Raw genomic sequence first — 22,244 nt, 5'->3', positions numbered from 1 at the left:
GGAAGAACTCACTCTTGCAATCCCCTGGGAAGTCTGAATACATTTCTGGAACTGAGGTTGCTGTGTGCTTCCTGTGATATTTGGTCCAAGGCAGCACTAGAGCTCTGCGTCCCAAAGCCGCATTGTGGAGCCTGACCAATGTGTTTGGATTCTTGCAGCCACCCCAGACACTTCAGCTCCCAGTGGTCCAGCTGGCAGTGCTGGTTATGCAGCATGGACAGCCCCCGGCTGGCTGTGGAATACTCCTGGGGAAGAGGAATTGCCACCAGTGGATCTGGACATGGTGCTTGAGACACTGGAGGAGATGATTTCTCCCTCTGCTCAGGTAACTGCATTGGACAGGGATGAAAGGGGCTGGACTGACAGCTTTTGAATGCTGTTGCAGGGCTGAGAAGCAAAGGCTTCTTGAGTTCAGCTGTGAACAGACAGGGAAGGATTTTCTTGGTAAAGCAAGATTTTCTAAAGAAGAGGGAATGAAAAAGTCTCCCCCCTGAGTAAGGATGAGAAGGTGTGAGTCTGTGTTGGCCAAGTTTGGGTGCTCATTTTCCTGGGAAGAATTCCTCGTGCAGGGGCATTTGTGGTGCGGAAGTGGAAGCTTTGTAGGTTCTGAGAGGCTTTGTTAGATGGGAAAGAAGAGTGTTTGGAGAATTGCCACTGAAGGCAGAGTGTCCCGTGCAGGGAGGGGTGTGCGAGAGGTGCCTCTGTTCCAGCAGCAGATGTGGGCTGTGCCTCTTTTGGGTGGCAAGGCCAAGGCAAAGCAGGGCTGGGCTGCAGCTGCTGCTGCTGTGAGAGCCCTGCCGTGCGTGTAGGCGCTCCCAGAGCCGTGGGTGGGGCTGGGCTGCAGCTGCAGCTTTCTTGTCCTCTCAGTAACCTGGGGCCTGCAGTCCAGTTTCCATCTGGGAAATCCTCAGCTGGGCAAACTGGCCACTCTTGCTGTCCAGATTGCAGAGCTCAGTCACCTTGCTCTTGGGCGTCTCTGCAGGAAGGGATGTGTGTTCCCACGCAGTCCCTGCCAAGCTGCAGCCTGGATGAGAGTGCTGTGCTCAGGGCTGTGCAGGGAGGAGCACATCCCTGTGCCAGGAGCTGGCAGGACTCCTTCCTTAGCAGCCATTCCATGTGTTCAGTGTCACCCCCACGTTCAACACTGTCACCTTTGACAGCCTTTGGATGGTGTTTGAGAAGTCAAATCTTTTTGACTTTTGAAGGGCTTTGGGGCCCACACTTCTTGTTAGGAGCAAGGAATTAAGAGTGTGAGCCACAGAGTTGTTGGACCAGATGTTTTGTGTAACTGGTGAGAAGGGTTTCTTTCTTTCTGTTTCTCTTTCAAGGGCAATATTAATGTTGTGCCTGAGTCTTCAGGAGGGGAGCCTGTGGACAGGGCTGCAGCAGAGGGAGCTTTGCCTGGCACCAAGAGCTGTGGGAGCAATTCCCAGGAGCCCGAGGAGCTTGGTAAGGACAGAGCGGTGTGAGATGGCTGCTCTGAGCCTGCCTCTGGCAGGAAGGGAGACAAGAAGAGTTGAGTTCCTGTCTGCAGGGCTGGTGCTTCCTGGTGCCTTTAGTTCAAAGGCACATGCACAACCTGCCCGAGCCCTGCCCTCCACGCTTCGCCAGAGGTTCTGACACCGAGTCCTCTGCTGTGGCAAGAGAGCAGGGAATAAACCTGACCCTGTGGGAGTTGTGTCACCAGCTCCAGTGTCCCAGGTTTGTGCTGATGTCCATGGATAAGTTTGCTGCTGGGTGTCAGTGCTCTGGAGGCAACACTGAGTGACTCTTGAAGCAAGAGAAGAAAACCCCAGCAAAAAGTCAGTGTAGAAGTCTGAGCTTTTTGTCTCCAAGCATTAAATCAATGTAGTACCAGTCTGCTGGTAGCTGTTGTGAGATACATTAAAAATGCAAGCAGCAGAAGCTCTGAGACTAAACAAATCATTAGTCATAAATCCAGTAGCTCAAGGAAAAACTGAAATTACCCCAAATTAGGGAGAACTAAAGGACAGAGAGAGCCCTTTGGATCGTCATTCTTGTGCAAAGCTGGTGCAGCCTGCAGGCCTGGTAGGGAGCTCTTTCCCTCCCAGCCGTTCATCCCAGAGCTGGTGGTTGTTTTGGAGGAGCTGTTGCTCACTGCAGAGGGCAGTTTGTAGGTGGCAGGGAATGGTGCCTGTTCATAACTCAGCCCCCAGCACCCCTCAGCTTCAGCCATTTCAGTGAGGACTGAGGTCTGCCTGTCCTCAGAGAAAGAACAATCCCGGGCTTCTCTGTGGCAGCTGGGACTGTGTTTCAAGCTCTCGTGGGTGCTATTTGCACTGTGAGTGCTGTGAGTTTATTGGGATACTTAAAAGTTTTGGGATACTTCATAAGTTTTGAAAACTTGGAAGAATGCCTGTTCTTTAAAGAGCAGGCTTCAAATTGCCAAGTGAGAGTCTGCCTTTCAGGCCATGTCTGACAGTCCCTGGTGGAAGGACAGTTACTTCCAAAGGGAAAGATGCACAGAGGCCAATACTGACCCAGCATTCCCTTTGCTTCCCAGATATCCACCTGATCTACCTCACCAGGAGGGCTGCCCTGCGTAAGAAGGAGCATCAGAGGGAGAGCCTATGACTGTCGGGCAGGTGGAATCCCTCTGTTTATAAATAGATTTATAGATTTCTGCAGTTCTAGTTATATATCTATATAGATACATTTATAGATTTATAGAGGTGTGTTTATATAGTTAAACCTATATATATATATCATTATAGATGCGATAGATTTATATTTTCATATATGTAGTTATGTTTACACATTTTGAGATTTAAATTTATATATTTATAGAGTAACATTTATATATATGTGTAAATATGTTTTGCTATTTAGTTACAGTTACATGGAGGTTTAGATGCATAGATGGAGCTGCGTAGGTCTAGGCTGCATTTTTAAATCTTCCCCTGCTCTGCTTCCTCCCTCACCTCTTGCTTTTCCCCCGTGCCCCCTGTGTCCCCTCTCCGTGTGCTGGGTCCGAGCTGGCGGCCGGGCCGGGCGGAGCAGCAGTTCCAGCCCCGGGTGTCCCTGGAGCGGTGGGAGCTGCCGGTGGTCCCAGGCACTGTCCCCTGAGGAGCTGCTGAAGGACGGTGAGACTGAGGGGGCTGAGGGGGCGGTGACGCTGAAGGGACGGTGACCCTGAGGTGCTGCTGGGGCTGAGGGCTGTGGGGCAGCCGAGGGCGATGGTGGCACTGAGGTGACAGGGAAGTGGCACAGGCCGAGGGGTGGCGGGTCTAGGGGGACGGGATGGGTCAGAAGGGACTGAGGGGCTGAGAGGACTGTGAGGGGCTGAAGAAACTGAAGGGGGCTGGGGGTTTGCCGAGAGCATGGCGGGGCTGAGGGGATGGAGGGGGCCGGCAGGGAGCACAGAGGGCTCCGGGACTGCAGCTCTGCCAGGCCTTGGAACCAGTTGCAGAGCCTCCGCTTTTGCCACAGCTGCAGTGGAGACCTCGAGGACAGCCGGAGACTGACGGGAGCCAGCAGGGAGAAGCTGAAGGCCAGCAGCAAGAGCAGGGAACGGGGACCTGCTGCTGCCACACTGGAGAGAGCCCGGGTGAGGCCACAGGGCCGGGGAGGCAGGGTGGGGCTGAGGGTGGTGTGGGCTGTGGCCGTGGGCACTGCCCGGCGGGGCAGCAGCGGGCCCTGCCCGTGCTGGGGCTGCTCAGCGCAGCTGCCCCGGCCGGCACAGGGGCTGTCCTTGGGCAAGGCAGCTGTGCCGGCAGGGCCCGGGAGCTGTGCCGGCTGTGCCGGGCTGCCGGGGCTGCGGGACAGTCCCGCCGCGGCTGCGCTCACCACAGCCTGGCCCGCTCGGCTGCTTTTTCTTTCTAACCCTCCTGGGGAGGCTCTGAGATCTTCCCTTCCCTGATGGAAGTGCAGCTGCTGCCAAGGAAAACGTCCCCATACTGACTCAGTGCTCCCTTTGCTTCCCAGCTGTGCCATCTGCCGTCCCTGTCCAGGAGAGCTGCTCTGCACGGGAGGAAGAGCCCGAGGGAGAGGCTTTGAAGATGGGCCAGCAGCAAGAGCAGGGAACGGGTGTTATAAGTTAAAGTAAATAATTTGTCTGATCCTTTAGGGATTGATAAAAAGAATTTTATTGATTCCAGCAAGCAATGACAAGCAAACAGCGCTGGGTGCAGCTGGGGAGTCAGTGCTCCGCCAAGGCTCACACCGCTTCCCTTTTCCCACGGTCCTTTATTCTCCCCCTTCTTCCGCGTGTGTGGCTTTTCCGAGAGTACTCTGCGCGTGCGCCTCCAGTTGCTAGGGGGTCACCGCCTGCTCTCTGGTGGTCGTCTGGATGAAGGCTCTCCTCCTCTTCCTCGCTGGGGGTTTATGACCCTGTAACAATCTTTCCATAGATGGTTACACACCTCCCGACCCTAGTTGTACAATCAACTTAAGGAGTCAGCATATCCTCGGGTTTCCTGTTATTCACAAAAAACCTCTTCCTTTGTCTGAGTTCCTGTTTAATGATGAACAAAGAGACTTCTCTTATCTGTTACAAGGGGTCTGGAACACAAGTCCTGTGAGGAACGACTGAGGGAGCTGGAGTTGTATATACTGGAGAAGACTCAGAGGTGACCTTATCACTCTCTACACTCCCTGAAAGGTGGTTGCAGTCAGGTGGGGGTCGGTCTCTCTCCTCACAGCAACTGACAGGACCAGAGGACAGTGTCTTAAGCTGCACCAAGGGAAATTTAGGTTTTATATTAGGAATAAGTTTTTTATGGAAAGTGTGATAAATTCCTGGAATTGTCTGTCCAGGGAGGTGGTGGAGTCACCATCATGGGATGTGTTTAAAAAAAGACTGGATGTGGCACTCAGTGCCATGGTTTAGCTGAGGTGCTGTCAGGGCATGGGTTGGACTTGATGACCTTAAAGGTCTCTTCCAACCCAGCAATTCTGTGATTCTGTGACATCACAGACCAGGTTGTGACATCAGATAGTTGGCTGTGACATCACTGGTGTGTTGTGTGACATCACAGAGCAGGCTGTGACATCAGAGCATGCCTGTATGACATCACAGAGCAAGCTGTGAGGTCAAAGAGTGTGCTGTGACATTATAGGGTGGCTGTGTTCCATCACTGAAGGTGTTGTGACATCACAGGGTGGGTCTGTGAGCCCACAGAGGTGCTGTGTGACATGTTAAGTGAGTTCTGCCATCACAGAGCAGGCTGTGACATCACAGAGGAGGTTGTGATGTCACAAAGTCAGCTGTGACATTACAGGCTGGAAGTGTGACATCACAGAACGGGCTGTGAGGCCACCGAGAAGACTCTGCCATCATAGAAAAGGGCTCTGTGACATCACAGAGCAGCTGTGTGATGTCACAGAGAAGGCTGAGACAATACAGAGTGGGTTGTGCCATCACAGAGCTGACTGTGAAATCACAGAGCAGGCTGTGACATCACAGCGAGGCTGCATAACATCACAAAGGTGGCTGTGACATCATAGAGCTGGCTGTGACATCACAGGGGCTCTGTGACATCACAGGGGCTCTGTGACATCACAGGGGCTGTGTGAGGTCACTGGGGAGGTCACTCCACCCCAGCCCCCCCTCACAGTTCCCCCAGAGAAGTCCAACGCTGCTCGTGCACAGCGGGGTCCCCTGTCCCCCCGGGTCCCCCCGCCCCCGGCACCGCAGCCTCCCCCAGAGGATGTTCCACGAGATCGACCCCAGAGCCTGACACGGGGACGGGGGCTGGGGCTGTGGGGGGTGGGACAGGGGGACAGGGACCCCCCAGCAGCGTCCCCGTGTCCCCCAGGGCCAGAGCCTGGGCCAGGGCTCCTTCACCCTGTTACCAATGAGGGCTTGAGAGCGCTGAAAAAATCCCCAGCAAGGGATCAGCAAAAACCAGATTTAATATTAAGCGACAGCACCACAAAGTTCCTTGGCAAGAGTCACTCTGCTCCTGACTGGACACTGCAGGCACACCAAGGAAACAAAGCAACAACAAAACCAAACAGAATCCAGGAAATCCAACCAGAAATGAACTGAGAAGTCTCCCCGTGTGTGTGTGTGTGTGTGTGTGTGTGTGTGTGTGACAAAAGGACAATGAGGGCAAGGTGTGAAAAATGCATATTTTATGATTGGCTTTTTTCACAAATATTAAACAAATATTACATGTGCAATGATAGAAAGTTATGCGGTATTAATTCTCTTAAGTAGTGAGTTAAATATAGTTCTAGGTTATAACACAATGTTAAAATAGAAACTCTGCAATGTCAGATATTTTTACTAGCTCAAGAAAAGGGATAAGATAATCAAGAAACTCTTTGCACTGAAATAACAGTGACAAGACACATAAAGAGTTACTGCCTCCTTATCAGAAAAGACAAACATTCTTCCACCTTCTCTCCATCTTTATGGAACCACTAGGATTAAGGGGAAGAAGTTGACAACAACCAGAAAAATTCTTAATTTGCAAGGAATTTATGCATCATGTATGAGATATATGAATATGCAACAGGCTGTTGCTTTTAAGGGTTATTCCTTTGTTCACAAGGCATGTTTTTGGCAGCTTAGTGCCCAAAAACATCCGGACATCCATAATTCTTTACTTTTTATTGTCTTGTAATTGTCCTAATCCTCATTGTCCAAATTTTTATTACTCTAATTTTATTGCTATTTTTATAACTATTTTATTACTAATAAACGTTTAAAACTAAAAAACCCCAAGTGATTGGCTTTTTTCACAGTATCAAGCCACCCCTCCACTTAACACCCAGCCTCCTGCTTTTCAAAACCTACCTTTACCCCCTCCAATGATCCCTGCCCCTTCTCTATCTCCTCAGGGAATCTCCATGCCATTTTTACCCCCTCCAACAACCCCACTCCCCCATATATATCCACCCCTTGGTGCTTTTTCCCCGTTGTCTCCTACCCCCACTAACATACAACTTGCTTCACCTGTAAGTCAGAATACAACACCTTTCCCTGAGAAAAAACCTCTGGATATATCCTCCAACCTAACAACTGAGCCCTCCCAACGTGATAACAAAGAATTAGTGAGCCAGTCAAATAAGCCTTCAGCTGCTGGCCCTTACTGTAATACCAGATCAAAAAGTGGTGTAAGGCCAGAGGTAAATCCTGACAGGCTGCTTCCCCTGAGGAAAGTTCCACTAGGTGTGGGGTAGGAGGAATAGGTGTTATAAATGCACCCCTGACAGCTTCTGAAGCAAGAATATATAAGAAAGAGCTAGTTGGTTTAACAGAAGATCCAACTGGCACCGCACAGCAAACAGATCAGTTCCTGGGTCCCAATATACACACCTGGGAAGAGCTGCATCCTATTAGGAACATCCTCTTCTCCCCAGAGGAGATTCACCATCTAACCCACTGGTTTGAGGCATTCCCCACGAGAAGGGAGACAGCCCAAACTGTGACAAAAGTTCTCTTAGAAGAAATTATTCCGAGATACAGGCTCGTAAATTTTATTGATTCAGACCATGGCCCCCACTCTACATCCAGTGTTCTGCAACAAGTCCTCGGGGCCCTGGGAATGAAGTGGGAGTTACACACCCCTTGGCACCCTCAGAGTTCTGCGAGGGTCGAGAGGGTAAATCAAACCTTAAAGAATATTTTAACAAAATTGGTCTTAGAAACCCAATGGAATTGGGTCAAATGTTTACCACTAGCCCTATGACGAATAAGAACGAGACCCAGAACAGATCTAGGGGTCTCTCCTTGTGAAATGTTGTTTGGGCTGCCTTTCTTGCTTACCCCATACAGTACTGGGGAACATCAAGAGGGGGGAATGACCATGCAAAAATATATAGAAACACTAACAACAACCCTGGAAGAACTAAGGAAAAAGGGCTACCTTCCCCAAACTTCCCCACTGGACTGTAAAATACATGGTACTAACCCAGGAGACTGGGTGTTGATGAAATCATGGAAAAACCCTCCACTAACTGCTCACTTTGAAGGCCCCTTCCAGGCACTGCTTGCAGCAAACACCACAGTGAGAACAAAGGAGCAGGGCTGGACTCATGCAAGTCGAGTGAAGGGTCCAGTACAACCCCCAGCTGAGGCAAGCGAATGGACTATAGCCAGCAGAGACGATAAAGACTTGAAACTGGTCCTGAGGAAAGCACCAAAAGAAGTGCAACCCTGAACACAACCCCCCACAGGAAACCTCTACATTGTTATGCGTATATCCTTAAAGTTTGCTAATGTTTGTTATAGGATAAATTTAAGTTTTGTTTAGCTAAGAATTGACAATCAGAATAACATCTCAGTTTCCAGTACTGCTCCATAGAGCACTCCCCTTGCAACCCTCATTGGGACCAAATTGAGGGAAGGGAGTTGGTGAGATAAGGGTCATGGCAGAATGTCTCCAGAAGGAGGGAAAACCAGAGGTGGGAGGCAAGACTGGATCAGGAACTACCTCTGGGAAAGACTCTCAGGGCACCGAGAAAAGCCCTGTGGATCGAGAGGTGAGGAGGCCAGCCCGTACCAGACTCCCACTGGTAGCAATGCTGCTACTCATCCACTTCGGGGGAAGTGGAGGAAACACTTGTGAGAAGTGTTACTATCCCTTGTGTAGAGGAGATACAGTAAGTGCATTCATCAGAGTGCACACCAACATGAATCCCAAATGTATCGACCACTCCCAGTTAACAACCTGTAAAGAGGATAATGAAATATATTGGTTGGCTAAAACTATTGCAAACCCAAGTCAGAGGATTTCAGGAGAGTGCCCCATGAAAGAAAGATGGGTATGTTTTGAACAAGAAAGTAAAACCAACTTAGAGGATACATTCAAGGAAAAAGAAGTGCAATTGAAAGGACAAAGGGATAGGGAGGGACAAATAAATGGTAAGAATCTTTTTATCGATATGGTGGAAAAGATTACAAAAGAATTTAATTTGACTGATTGTTGGGTGTGCAAGGGGACACACTTAAAATTTGGCCATAGGATGGTATCAGTTTGGGTCCCCTAGACATTTTTAAATGGATTACATGAAAAAAAGTATGGTGGTACCCAAAAGAAGGGAAGGAGAGTGGAAGCTCAAATCCACAATAATAGGGGAAGAGTGTTTATCAAGGAAAGGGAAAATGCATACTATAGAAGCAGGAGAAACACCATGTGATAGATATCTAGCAGCAAATGACACACACACCCCAGGTGGATCCCAGAAACCCCCCATTCATATTGGTCAATAGAAAAAACTGAAAGTAGATGTGCATACAGAGAAAAACTGTTTGAATGCTTAGGAGATTATATTAACCCATTCTGGGCAATAGAAACCCTATCCAAATATTGGAAACATACAACAAATCAAGATTCTAATTTCTGGGATGCACCTAAAAGTTTTTTTTGGATCTGTGGTAACACGGCATATGTGAAGTTACTGGGAGGGTGGACCAGGAGTTGCACAATTGGAGCAGTAAAACCATCCTTTTTCTTACTGCTTAAGGATGTGAAATCAAACTTGGGAGTCCCAGTATATGATGATCTGGCCAGAAAGAAAAGGAGTTTACTTGGCAGAACCCAAAATTGGAACAATGAAAGTTGGACCCCACAAAAGATTATCGATACTTATGGGCCGGCTGCCTGGGCCCAAGGTGGATCCTGGGGGTACAGAAGCCCAGTATACATGCTCAGTCGAATCATCCGTTTACAAGCAGTACTTGAAATAATGTCCAATCAAACAACTCTGACCATTGATCTCTTGAGCCAGCAGCAACCACAAACATGATCAGTAATTTACCAAATTTGATTGGCAGTGGACTACCTCCTCGCAGAGGAAGGAGGGATCTGTGGGAAATTTAACATTTCAGAATGCTGCCTAGAGATCAATGACCACAGTCATGTAATTAAAAACATTACTCAAAATATCAGGAAACTAACCTATGCTGGAACGCAAAAATGGACCCCCTTTTTGGAGACCCCGATAGGCGGGACAACTTGTTCACCTGGAACGGTAAATGGTGGAAGAAATTGGTCTTCTTTGTAGTGTGTGCACTAGTAAGTGTAATATTTCTACCATGTGCAATTCCATGTCTAGTCCTGATAGTACCCAGCATTGGCCAAGGCAGCATCATGCTGCAAGGTAACGTAGAAGGGAAAAATGGCAAAAAAGTAATGCTAATAAAAGAACAGAGTGATCAGAATGCCAGAGATATGCTTGAACAGTACGAGAAACTGAGAAAAGTAGAAATTGGACTTTAAAAGGTTGATGCAGGCTAGAAGACTGATCAAATCGTTAGAGGGGGAATTGTTAAACTAGGTTAGAAACTATTGTAAAATAGTTGATCGCTGTTGAGCGTGTACTGTTGGTTTGGTTATGGTAAAAGGGGTTTGAAGGGTAGTTAGAAGAAATACGGTACTCCACGTACCGTATTACACCTAAGTAAAGTGCAGCACCCCAAGGGAAAGGAGCCAGCCTGGACTGAACTGCCACGGGCCAATCGAGCGCCTAAACCTTCATGCAAATGAGGGATCCAAAAAGAAACCGATCCAAAGGGACAAAAAACAGGATAAAAAGGGGCTTCTGACCCACGGAACCTGTGCTGCTCCACCTGGAACGTCGGGGACGTCGCTGCTCAGAAGACCCAGCGCAGGCGCTGCAGCATCCTTAAGGGGAGCGCTCCTGCTCAGCCCGCGGGCCTCCATGCTTTAGGCCTTTCTTTTTTTATTACATTAAATGCTGAAATCACTTTTCGTACCGGGAATGTTTCTAACAAGTATGCTTGTGTTAAAGTGCCTGATTGGATGGCAATGAACACAGGATGAGGACACCTGTACAGATCTGCCAACGATCAGCACTCACCGTCTGAAGGCAGTGAGGGCCAGGGCCAAAACTGAAGATGATGATAAAAAAGGACTAAAACCACAAACAAGGAATACACATGCTCTAAAAGGGTGGAACCGAGGAGGGGGAGCCACTCTAAACAGTTCTTGGAATATGTAAACTAGTTTGGGAAAAGAGTTTACTATGCATAAGGGTCTATGAATATGCAACAGGCTGATGGCAGGGAAAAGGTATTTAATGGGCATCTCCAGAGATAAGTGTGCTCCTGGTTCAGTGCCAAGATGCACACGGCCGTAACAACCTTTGCTCTATGGTCCTTGTCTCCTATCGTCCTGTATTAAAATGTTTAAATTTTCACAGGAGAGTGAGCGTGTTTTTCACAGCCCGAGCAGAGAGCTCTGCCCGGGGGCTCCCGGGAAAGGCGGCGGCGCTCGGCAGCGGCCCCAGCCCGCGGGAATTCGCCCGCACCGGGACAAAATCCTGCCCCGAAGGAGGCACTTGGAACGCCCGCCTGCGGCTCTCCCTGCCCCAAAGATCCCGGCAGCGGCTCCGCTGTCGCAGCTGCGGCTCTGGAGCAGGGAGGCTCCGCGGGACCCCCGGGCTGTGCCCCCTCCCAGGCCGTGCCCGCCCCGGTGCTGATGTTCCGCCCGGGCTCTCTCGCTGCTCCCGGCTCCCGCAGTCCCGCCGTGACCGGGCACCGACCGCCCGGCGCCGCAGGGCCCCGAGCCCCTGCCCAGCAAAGGGTCGGTGTCCATCGCCGGCCCTTGCCGGGGGCTCCGGCCATTGCCCGGCCCCGGCACAACCTGCAGCTCCCAGCGCAGCTCCCCCGAGCCGGGCACTGCGGCTTCCGAACGAGGCAGAATATTCAGCTCCCGGAATCTCGGTTAGCTCTGCTGACATGTGCAAAACCAGCTGCTCCTGAGGCAATCCCAGCTCCGACTGAAGCCTTCCCACCCAAAATGCTGCCTTCGGTTCGGACACACCATTAAGAAATCCAAGAGCAAACTGAAAGCTGATTAGAGAATCTTGGAAAATCACATCCGAGAACATTTTGTTATAAAATCACAAATGTTAACAGAAGCTGAGAAAGTCAACAATGTTAGAAAACAAGCTTCCAACACTGGGACTAGAAGAGCTCAGGCAATCCATTTGAATGGAATGAGCCCTCTCTTTCTGACATGGGAGCAATGCCATGGAATTTCCCAAACCAGGGAAATGGGGAGCCCTGGCAGCAGCGGCTTCACACGCAGCAATGACACAGAACAGGGCAGGGCAAGAGGCTGACAAAACTATAACTTCTACTTGCAATGAAGAACCTGTTTCTACTCTAGCCACTATTAATATAGAGTCAAAAAGACTAAAAATACTAGTAATAAAAATAGAGATAAATGAAATCATAATGGTAATAAAAACCCTACCATACTTATACGAGGTTTGCATGGCCAGGTTTTGGTAAGGGAGGGGCTCTAGGAGCACCTTCTGTGAGAGCAGCTGCTCCTCCATGTCCCACAGAGTCAATTCCAGCCCGCTCCAGGATGGACCAGCCGCCAGCCAAGGCTGGGCCAGTTAGAAATGGTGGTAACGCCTTTGGGATAAGAGATTTGAGAAAGAAAAAATTGGTGATCGTGTAGCTATAACTGTGAGCAGGGAAGAGCCGGGTGAGAACATATGAGAGGAACAGCTCTGCACACCCCAGGGCAGGGCAGAAGGGGCAGGAGCTGCTCCAGGTGCTGGAGCTGATTGCCCCGAGATTGCCTGGTGCAGTCCCTGGTGAGGCAGCTGGGCCCCTGCAGCCCACGGAGGGCACGGAGAGCAGAGATGCACCTGCAGTGCCTGGAGGAGCCCGTGCCGGAGCAGGGGGATGCCTGAGCGGAGCTGTGACCCCACGAGAAACCTGTGCTGGAGCAGGGACCTGGCAGGGACCTGCAAACCCCTGGAGAGAGGAGCCCACGCTGGAGCAGGGTCCTGCTAGGACCTGTGAGCCCATGGAAGAGCGAGCCACGCTGCAGCAGTTTGTGAAGAACTGCTGTCCCTGAGATGAACTCACCTTGGAGAAGTTCATGGAGAAGTGTCTCAGGGAGGGACCCCAGCACAGCAGGGGAACAACTCCTCTCCCCGAGCAGCAGGAGAAACAAGAGGTGATGACCTGACCAGAACCCCCATTCCCTGTCTCCCTGCACCCACTGGGGGAGGAGGTAGAGCTGGGAAGGAGGGAGGGATGGGCAGAAAGTGTTTTTAAAGCTTTATTTTACTTCTCACTATCCTGCCCTGATCTGGACAGCAATAAATTCCACTAATATCTCTAATTTCAAAAATGTTTTGCCCCTGATGGCATTTGCTGAGTGATCTGCCCCAGTCCTTAACTCAACCCATGAAGCCTTCCTTCTGTTTTCTCTCTCCTGTCCATCTCTGGAGGGGAGTGAGAGAGCAGCTTTGGTGGGTGCCTGGCATCCAGCCAGGGTGAAGAGACAACACTTCCTTTCCTTCATTCTTCCTTTCTTTCCAGAGGTCACGGTGCAGAGGTTGAGTGGGGCTTTGATGGAGGGAGTGAAGGTGGTGGGGAGTGGTGGGGACAGGAGCCACAGGGATGTGGGACAGGCATCAGAGGGGCCCGGGCAGCTGGCAGGGGGCAAGGCCTGTCCCCCTGGCCCAGCAGCAGCCCCGTGCCCTGCCCAAGGCGCTCCCAGCAGGGGCTGGGCCCCAGAGGCAGGGGGAGAGCCCAGTCCCGGGGGCGGCGTTTCTGCCCCGACCCCCGTCCAGCCCAGCCTGCCCCGTGTGCGCAGTGACCGCTGGCACGGGCTGCACTGGACACTGTGACCTGCTGGGGACACTGAGAGCTGCCCCGCTGTGACACTGCCCTTGGCACTTCACAGGCACAAACAGACCCCAGCCAGCACCGCCCCTTGTCATGTCCCAGGCACCGGAGAGCATCACAGCCAGCCCCGCTCCTGGTGGTGTCCCAGGCACCAGAGCACATCCCAGCCCCGCTCCTGGCGATGTCCCAGGCACCAGAGCACATCCCAGCCCCGCTCCTGGTGATGTCCCAGGCACCAGAGCACATCCCAGCCCCGCTCCTGGTGGTGTCCCAGGCACCAGAGCACATCCCGGCCCCGCTCCTGCTGATGTCCCAGGCACCAGAGCACATCCCAGCCCCGCTCCTGGTGATGTCCCAGGCACCAGAGCACATCCCGGCCCCGCTCCTGGTGATGTCCCAGGCCCTACGAGTATCCCAGGTGTGGGAAGAGCTCCTCACACAGCCCAGCCTTGACCCAACACCAACAGAGACACCACCAAGGGCAACCCTGTGAGTGCCCCCAGTGTGGGAAGAGCTCCGTGCGCTGCTCCAGCTCCATCTCCCACGGGAGGATCCGTGCTGGATGATCCCCAGTGAGCCCCGGTGGGCAGAGCCCCGGTGATCCGTGGTGCCGCTGATCCGTGTTGGGAAGACACCTGGCTGGGGGCTCCACATCCTCCTGGCTCCCCTTGGCCTGGATTTTTCTTTTCATTTCTCTTTGCCCTTTCAAACCCTCAAAAGCAGGTAAAAATAAAGACGTTGAGCTAAGACAAGGATGGGGACATGGGGGTCTTGCAGGGAATGTGGGGGATGCTGGCTTTGAGGGACCGGAGGGTTCCTGGGAGGGCCCTGGGGGTTGCTCAGGGCTTTGGGGACACCAGGCTGAGCGGCTCCGGTTGCACTGGGAGACCCTGGTGGAGGTTCTGGGGAAGCTGGTCAAGGACCCCCTGTCCTGTCCCCATTCCTGGTCCCATTCCCAGTCCCTGTCCCCAGTCCTGGTTCCTGTCCCCATTCCCAGTCCCTGTCCCCATTCCCTGTCCCTGTCCCCATTCTCTGCTCCTATTCTCAGTCCTATTCCTGGTCTCTGTCCCCATTCCTGGTCCCATTCCCATTCCCTGTCCCCATTCCCGGTCCCTGTCCCCATTCCCGGTCCCTGTCCCCATTCCCATTCCCATTCCCATTCCCTGTCCCCATTCCCATTCCCTGTCCCCATTCCCGGTCCCTGTCCCCATTCCCGGTCCCTGTCCCCATTCCCATTCCCTGTCCCCATTCCCTGTCCCCATTCCCATTCCCTGTCCCCATTCCCGGTCCCTGTCCCCATTTCCATTCCCTGTCCCCATTCCCGGTCCCTGTCCCCATTCCCGGTCCCTGTCCCCATTCCCATTCCCTGTCCCCATTCCCATTCCCTGTCCCCATTCCCATTCCCTGTCCCCATTCCCGGTCCCTGTCCCCATTCCTATTCCCTGTCCCCATTCCCGGTCCCTGTCCCCATTCCCGGTCCCTGTCCCCATTCCCATTCCCTGTCCCCATTCCCGGTCCCTGTCCCCTCTCACCGACGCCGCCGCCATCGCTCCAGCCCCCCCGGCCCTCACGTGACCGAGCAAACCCCGCGCTGCTCCCGCCGTATTTGCATAGCCCCGCCCCTTGGCCTGGCCCCGCCCCCGCCGGCTGCAGCCGCGTCCGGGCGCTGTTTGCTCCCAGTTCCCTCCCAGTGCTCCCAGTGAGGCGGTACTGGGAGGGAGAGCGCTCCCAGCTCCTTCCCGGTGCTCTCACCACCGTTCCCAGTGCTCCCAGTGAGGCGGGTACTGGGAGGGAGAGCGCTCCCAGCTCCTTCCCGGTGCTCTCACCATCGTTCCCAGTGCTCCCAGTAAGGCGGTACTGGGAGGGAGAGCGCTCCCAGCTCCTTCCCGGTGCTCTCACCATCGTTCCCAGTGCTCCCAGTAAGGCGGTACTGGGAGGGAGAGCGCTCCCAGTTCCTTCCCGGTGCTCTCACCATCGTTCCCAGTGCTCCCAGTGAGGCGGTACTGGGAGGGAGAGCGCTCCCAGCTCCTTCCCGGTGCTCTCACCATCGTTCCCAGTGCTCCCAGTGAGGCGGTACTGGGAGGGAGAGCGCTCCCAGCTCCTTCCCGGTGCTCTCACCATCGTTCCCAGTGCTCCCAGTAAGAGCGGTACTGGGAGGGAGAGCGCTCCCAGCTCCTTCCCGGTGCTCTCACCATCGTTCCCAGTGCTCCCAGTAAGGCGGGTACTGGGAGGGAGAGCGCTCCCAGCTCCTTCCCGGTGCTCTCACCATCGTTCCCAGTGCTCCCAGTAAGAGCGGTACTGGGAGGGAGAGCGCTCCCAGTTCCTTCCCGGTGCTCTCACCATCGTTCCCAGTGCTCCCAGTAAGAGCGGTACTGGGAGGGAGAGCGCTCCCAGCTCCTTCCCGGTGCTCTCACCATCGCTCCCAGTGCTCCCAGTAGCGCTCCCAGTGCCGGGCGGGGCGGGGCCGCTTTGGAACCCCCCCAGGGCAGAGCGCGGCTGCTTTTGGGTGTCGGCACCGCCCGGGCCGGGCTGGGAGCGGAGGAGGAGCGGGAGGGAGAAGAGGGAGAGAGGAGGGAGAAAAGGAAAGGGAAAAAGAGGAGCGGGAGGAAAAGAAGGACCAGGAGGCAGAGGAGCGGGAGGAGGGACAGCGGAGGAGCGGGAGGAGGAGCAGCCCCAGCCCCAACCCCACGCGGTTCCCCCGCTCGGGCCGCGGCTCCTGCGGCTCCGCCGGCATCGCCCCCCCAGAACCGCGGGGGAACGGGGAGAGGGAGCTCGCCCCAAATCCATCGGGGGTTCTCCGGCAGGGTTGTTTGGCAGGGCAGGGGATGTTTGGGTCTTGCAGGACCCCAAAGCTGAGCCGGAAATGGCCCTGCAGGGACCCTGGGGCGTGCGACGTGGCGATCACCCGGTACCGGCAGGCAGAGGAGGGATATCAGATATGAGAAGGTCGGAGACCGCCCAGCCCCGAGCACCCTCAGCGCTGAGAGGGACACAGAGCCCCAGGTCCCCAGCCCTGCACAAGCATTCCCTGAGGCCAGAGGGATGGAGACACCCCGAGCATCCCCCAGGGTGAAGGGACAGAGACCCCGAGCATCCCCTGGGCCGAGAGGGACAGAGACTGCCCCGAGCACCCCCTGGCACAGGGTGAGAGGGAGGGAGACCCCCCAGGCATTCCCTGGGGTGAGAACAATGGAGACCCCCTGGAGAATGGCCTAGGGTGACAGGGATAGGGACACCCCCTGGAGAATGGCCTGGGGTGACAGGGACAACCCCCCAAGCCCCTCCCAAGCATCACCCAGGGCGAGTGGCACAGAGACGCCTCGAGCATCCCCTGGGGACCGGACAAAAAAAACTTGAGTTTTTTGAGTTTTTAAACAGATATAAGAAATCAAACTTAACTCTGCATAAAATATTTGACGGATATTTGATTTTCCCACAAGTCACTTGTGATGGAAACGCAAACAAATCCCAAACATGAATAAACTGACAATAGAAGCAATTCTGTGGCAATTCCAAGTTTCATCGGTTCCTGCACAGCTCCAGCTCAGCTGCTGGCAGGTTCTGATAAAAGAAAAGTGAAAATTTGTCCCAATACAGATTTTTAAAAGGAAGGCAAAGCTGTGTGTAGCTGTCACAAAGGAGACAGGGACAAAGAAAATAATGATTCTCACATTTGGCAAAGCCCCCAAGCCTGTGAATTCGGGAGTTATTTGGGAATTTAGACACTTGAGCTGGGCTTCTGGTAGGACTTTAATAGCCTTGTGTTCCTCACCTTGTGGTGAATGATCCTTGTCAGTCTTGCTGGTATCATTTGCTCCCTTTCCTGCAGTGATTTTAACAAACTTTTCTAGGGAGGACAACAAAATATTTTCTTTACACTGGCCACCCACAATAGCCATTTTCCTCATAAATTCTCCCAAAAGTCGCACAGAAGAAGCTGCATTGAAGTTTTCAAGAGATCCTCCAGAAAGAGCCTGAACCTCCTGAGAGGAGGGAGCCATGCTGTTGTCAAAGGCACTCGGGGTCAGACATCAGTGCCCTGAACTCACTGCACCAAAATAATGTCTCAATCTGGTTAATAAAATTGTTAGAGAGATGCCTCTGCCCCAATTAAGGTGCTAATGAGACCAAATCCAAAGTGGATTTTATTGAACAGTAAATGTGAGGTAGAGGGAGAGATGGAAGAAAGAGAAAAGGGAGGAGAGCCAGGGAGTGACAGGGACAGAGACCTCCCCTGAGGTGGGGCAAGTGTGACATTGTCCCCTGTGTGCGTGGCCTTCCCAGGGTGGGGGTTTTAATTCTGAGCCAGTTTGGAAAGGGGGGTGGTGTTCACCCCCCACCCCGAGCTGGGATTGCCTCACTGTTTCAGGGTGCAATGTAAGACGTAACCCAAAGTATGTTTTCAGTCACCATCTTCATAAACTGTGATAAACAGGTGGGGCAGTGTTCTTTATCTCTTCCATGACTCAGCCCTGATAACGCCCTCCAGGGGCTATCTTCTGTTAATGGGCCATTGAGTGCCACTGCAGGACTGATAAAATTACATCATCCCATTGTGGGATGCTCCGCCCAGGGGGAGGAACCAAACATTCCTACCTGGATATAATCTCACCCTTGCAACACCAGGACCACCTTGCCTACTGGATTCCCAGAAGACAAGAGCTCCGTAACCACCACTGGACCTTCAGAGGAAGACCAGACCCTTCTACAGGATCGCCGCTTTGACAGAATCACGTTCATCACTCCAACAGGACTGCAGACACCATTTCATCCGACAGCTACCACCACCCTGACCAACGGGGTGTCAGGTTAAATCCTGACTCTGTCAATCTAAGCCAGTGTTTCTGTATCATTGCCTTGATCTTAATATTCTTACTAAATTGTAATTCTGGCTTAGACTCTCCCCCTGGTTTGCCTTCAAACCAGTATAAAACTCATTGTGCTCATCCCTTGTTTTTCTCCCAAAACAGAATTTCCTATCTCCAAACCTTCACCAGATGGAGGAGGTAGCTGCGAGGAAGAAGAAGGAGGTCTGGCACCCCCGGGCAGCTGAGGAGGAAGTCAGTGCCCCTTTCCCCCTCTCTCCTGCTCCATCTCCCAGCCCAGCGTGGCTCCCGGCTGCAGGACAACGATGCTGTCGACGCCATCCTGCCAGGGACACACTGGGGGGATTCTCTTCCCCTTCCCTCTGGCATGGAGGCAAATCCCATCCTCTCCTTGTCCTTCCTCCCCCAGGGAAGGAGCTGAGGATGGAAACCAGGGAGGACAAATCCCCGCGGCAGAACCTTGTGGAAGAGGCTGTTTTGAGCAACTCCATGGCGCAGAAATCCAACAGGGAGGAAAAGCCCCGGAGATCCCGCAGGAGGAGGGGCTGCAAACCCAACCCAGGGTGCTCTGAGGAGGAAAGACCCACCCTGTGCCAGGAAGGTGGACAGAGCTTCAGCCAGAGCTCAGAGCTGGTGGTGCATGAGCAGGTTCATGATGGGGAGAAGCCCTACAAGTGCTTGGAGTGTGGGAAGAGCTTCAGGAGGAGTTTCAACCTGATCTGCCACCAGATGATCCACACCGAGGCATGGCCCTACAAGTGTGGGGAGTGTGGGAAGGGCTTCAGCTGCAGCTCTGCCCTCGTCATCCACCAACGCATCCACACGGGGGAGAGGCCCTACGAGTGTCCCGAGTGTCAGAAGAGTTTTCAGACCAGCTCCAGTCTCCTCCGTCACCAGCGGATCCACACCGGGGAGAGGCCCTATGAGTGTGGGGAATGTGGGATGACCTTCAGCCAGAGCTCCAGCCTGATCTGCCACCAGAGGATCCACACCAGGGAACGGCCCTATGAGTGTGGGGAATGTGGGAAGAGCTTCCGCCAGAAGTCCCACTTGATCAGCCACCAGAGGATCCACACTGGAGAAAGGCCATACAAGTGTGGGGAATGTGGGAAGGGCTTCAGCCAGAAGTCCCAACTGATCATCCATCAAATGATCCACACTGGAGAGAGGCCATACGAGTGTCCCGCGTGTGAGAAGAGGTTTCCAACCAGCTCCCATCTCCTCCTGCACCAGCGCATTCACACAGAGGACAGGCCCTTCCGCTGCCCCGACTGCAGGAAGGGCTTCAAGCACAACTCCCACCTCGTCACCCACCGGCGCATCCACACCGGGGAGAGGCCCTACACGTGTCCCCAGTGTGGGAAGAGCTTCACCCAGAGCTCTCACTTGACCAGACGCCAACGGAGGCACCAGTAAGGAAAGCTCTGTGAGTGCCCGGACTGCAGGAAGGGCTTTGTGCACTGCTCCAGCTTCATCCCCCATGGGAGAACCCATGTTGGGAAGAGGCCTGGTGATCCATGTTCCCTGTGATGCATGCTGGGAAGAGATCTTTTCCTGCCCTTGCCAATGACATGATGTGGGATCAAAGAACATGAGGGTCTGGCCATGGCCCTGTCATTGCATTCACTCCTACCTCAGGTCATTGCCAGGGGCAGCAAAGGGACTCTCTCTCTCTCTCTCTGTCCCCGAGGAGAAGGGTGTCCTTTCCAGGCAGGAGGAAATACATGGCCAGGAAGAGCCAGTCAGTTGTGATGTAGTCTTCCCTGTAAATAGTTTTTCTTATCCCTTCTGTTATCAGTATTTTTTCTGTTCCTGTTTGTTCCTTGTCTCGTTGCTGTTCCCAGTAAATTGTTCTCCTCCCAGCCCAGGATCTTTGCCTTTTGTGCTTTCCATGGGAGGCGGGAGGGCAGTGAGCGGCAGCACGGTTTTTAGGGGGAGCAGGAAATTGGGGAATCCCATTCCTGAACCCCGGCCCTTGGAAACCGAGCATCCCAGCTGGTCCCAGCCCTGGTGGCCATGGCAACAGCCTTGGGAGCGGGTCCCTGGCTGGGGCTGTGGGAACCTCTTCACTCTGGTGCCCAGGGACAGGACTGGAGGGAGCGGCTGCAGCTGAGACGGGGCAGGCTTGGGTTGGATCTCAGGAAAAGGTTTTTGCCCAGAGGCTGCTGGGGCACTGGCCCAGGCTCCCCAGGGAAGGGTCACAGCTCCAGGGCTCTCTGAGCTCCAGCAGCGTTTGGACACCGCTGCCAGGCCCAGGCTGGCATTCTTGGGGTGTCCTGTGCAGGGCCAGCAGTTGGACTCGAGGATCCTGATGGGTCCCTCCCAGCTCAGCCAGTTCTGTGGTTCTGGGATCCCATGGCCCTGGGGATGGGACTGCCAATGGTTGCCATGGCAACGGGCTCTGGCTCCAGGCCTGAGCTGGTGTCCATGGCAACCACCCCTGGCATGGGGTCTCCATGGAGCTGCCCAGGGACTGACCATAGCAACAGGGGCTGGTGATGGTTGTCATGGAAACTGACCATAGCAACAGGGGCTGGTGATGGTTGCCATGGAAACTGACCACAGCAACAGGGGTTCCTGGTGATGGTTGCCTGCTAAGGATCAGATTTGTCACAGGCACTCAGAGGGGTTCCATGGGGAATTTCCAAGAGTCTCCAGGCTGTTCAAGAGCTGGAATGTCACAGGCAGAGACAGGGGCTCCATGGAGACCTCCCAGGGGTTTCTGGGGATGGTAAAGAGCCGTGTGGTCAGAGGCAGTCACAGCCATCCCATGGTGACATCCCAGGGGACATTGGGCTGCAAAGGCACCGATCTGTCACAGGCACTCACAGGGGCTCCACAGTGACATCCCAGGAGTCCCCAGGCTGACAAAGAGCCGGGATGTCACGGGCACTCACAGGGGTTCCTGTCGTGGGCAGAATGGGAGCTTCAGGCAAAAGCTTTATTTCCTTACTGGAGAAACTCCTGCTGAGTCATGAGGTGGAGAAATGTCCCCCAACAGCCACCATAGATCCTGAAACCCCTGCAGCACCCCAGAATTCTAGACTTCTAGAATTCCTTCTAATAGAAGAGACTGGCAGCGGCTGGATCCCATCCCGACCCTGCAGATTGGACAGGTGGAATTGAACCTTAATGCAATTTGTCCCAAAAGATTAATGATGTAATACCAGATAAATCTGTATAAATACAGCTATGATTGATTCTGATCATTATTAGATAAAACGGTCTATTTACAACACAGAATAAAATTTAAAAAATAGTTATTTACTCCTCAATAAAGGAGCTATACCAATTATAGACTATTCTGCTCTAGGAAGCAATTTTGAAGTCACCAGGGCCTTGCTAGAGTGGTTTGAGCCCACCGCAGGCAGAGCCTCCTGCTCCAGCAGGAACTGCTTTTCCTGTGCCCGGAGCAGGGCAGGTCCTGCTGCAGGAAAAGCCCCAGGCCAGCCCCAGCACAGGGAAGGCCTCGGGCACAAGGGCAGAGTGCCGTGCTGGGAGCTGTGCCAGGGAGAGCCTGAGGCACCAAAGGCGCCTTGGCAGCAGCAGCTGCTTGCAGGGCATGGCCAGAAGCCTCCCTTGGCAAGCCGGCCTGGTGGCCACCACTGCAATGTCACTGTTGAGTAAGAAATGTCACAGGCTCATCAGAAGGCTGATTGGCATAACGTGCCATATGTTTGGAACTGCTCCTTTTTATATGCTGCTCCGATCCAGGTTGATAAAATCCCAGTGGCACATATCAGAGGTTTGTTAGGGAAGACAGTGTGGATCAACTCTGCCTCGAGTACAGACAAACCCATTTGTGGGATTGTCTTTGCTCAGGGACCAGG

General features: G+C 53.4%; 2 protein-coding genes and 2 long non-coding RNA genes across 4 annotated transcripts in view; 3 read left to right on the top strand and 1 right to left on the bottom strand.

The window, feature by feature from the left end:
* The window catches only part of LOC137463965 (zinc finger protein 208-like), a 1,270,300-nt gene that overhangs the window by 514,328 nt on the left and 733,728 nt on the right, over positions 1-22,244 (top strand). Inside the window, exon 3 of the mRNA XM_068175306.1 lies at positions 19,016-19,826. Coding sequence (XP_068031407.1) covers positions 19,016-19,826 — 811 coding nt within the window. The remainder of the gene's footprint in view (positions 1-19,015; positions 19,827-22,244) is intronic.
* Positions 1-22,244, bottom strand: part of LOC137463966 (zinc finger protein 271-like) — a 1,077,684-nt gene that overhangs the window by 522,770 nt on the left and 532,670 nt on the right. The gene's annotated exons all lie outside the window — the stretch shown is intronic.
* LOC137463976 (uncharacterized) lies at positions 97-2,602 on the top strand. The gene is made up of 3 exons (XR_010994039.1): positions 97-325; positions 1,329-1,449; positions 2,525-2,602. It is a non-coding gene; the product is annotated as an uncharacterized lncRNA (long non-coding RNA).
* LOC137463981 (uncharacterized) lies at positions 2,956-4,071 on the top strand. The gene is made up of 3 exons (XR_010994043.1): positions 2,956-3,104; positions 3,451-3,568; positions 3,946-4,071. It is a non-coding gene; the product is annotated as an uncharacterized lncRNA (long non-coding RNA).

This window comes from Anomalospiza imberbis, chromosome 33 (assembly GCF_031753505.1).
Source record: "Anomalospiza imberbis isolate Cuckoo-Finch-1a 21T00152 chromosome 33, ASM3175350v1, whole genome shotgun sequence".
Taxonomy (NCBI): Eukaryota; Metazoa; Chordata; class Aves; order Passeriformes; family Viduidae; genus Anomalospiza; species Anomalospiza imberbis.
The sequence above is the reverse complement of the archived record's forward strand: the minus strand, read 5'-3'. Positions and strand labels throughout refer to the sequence as shown.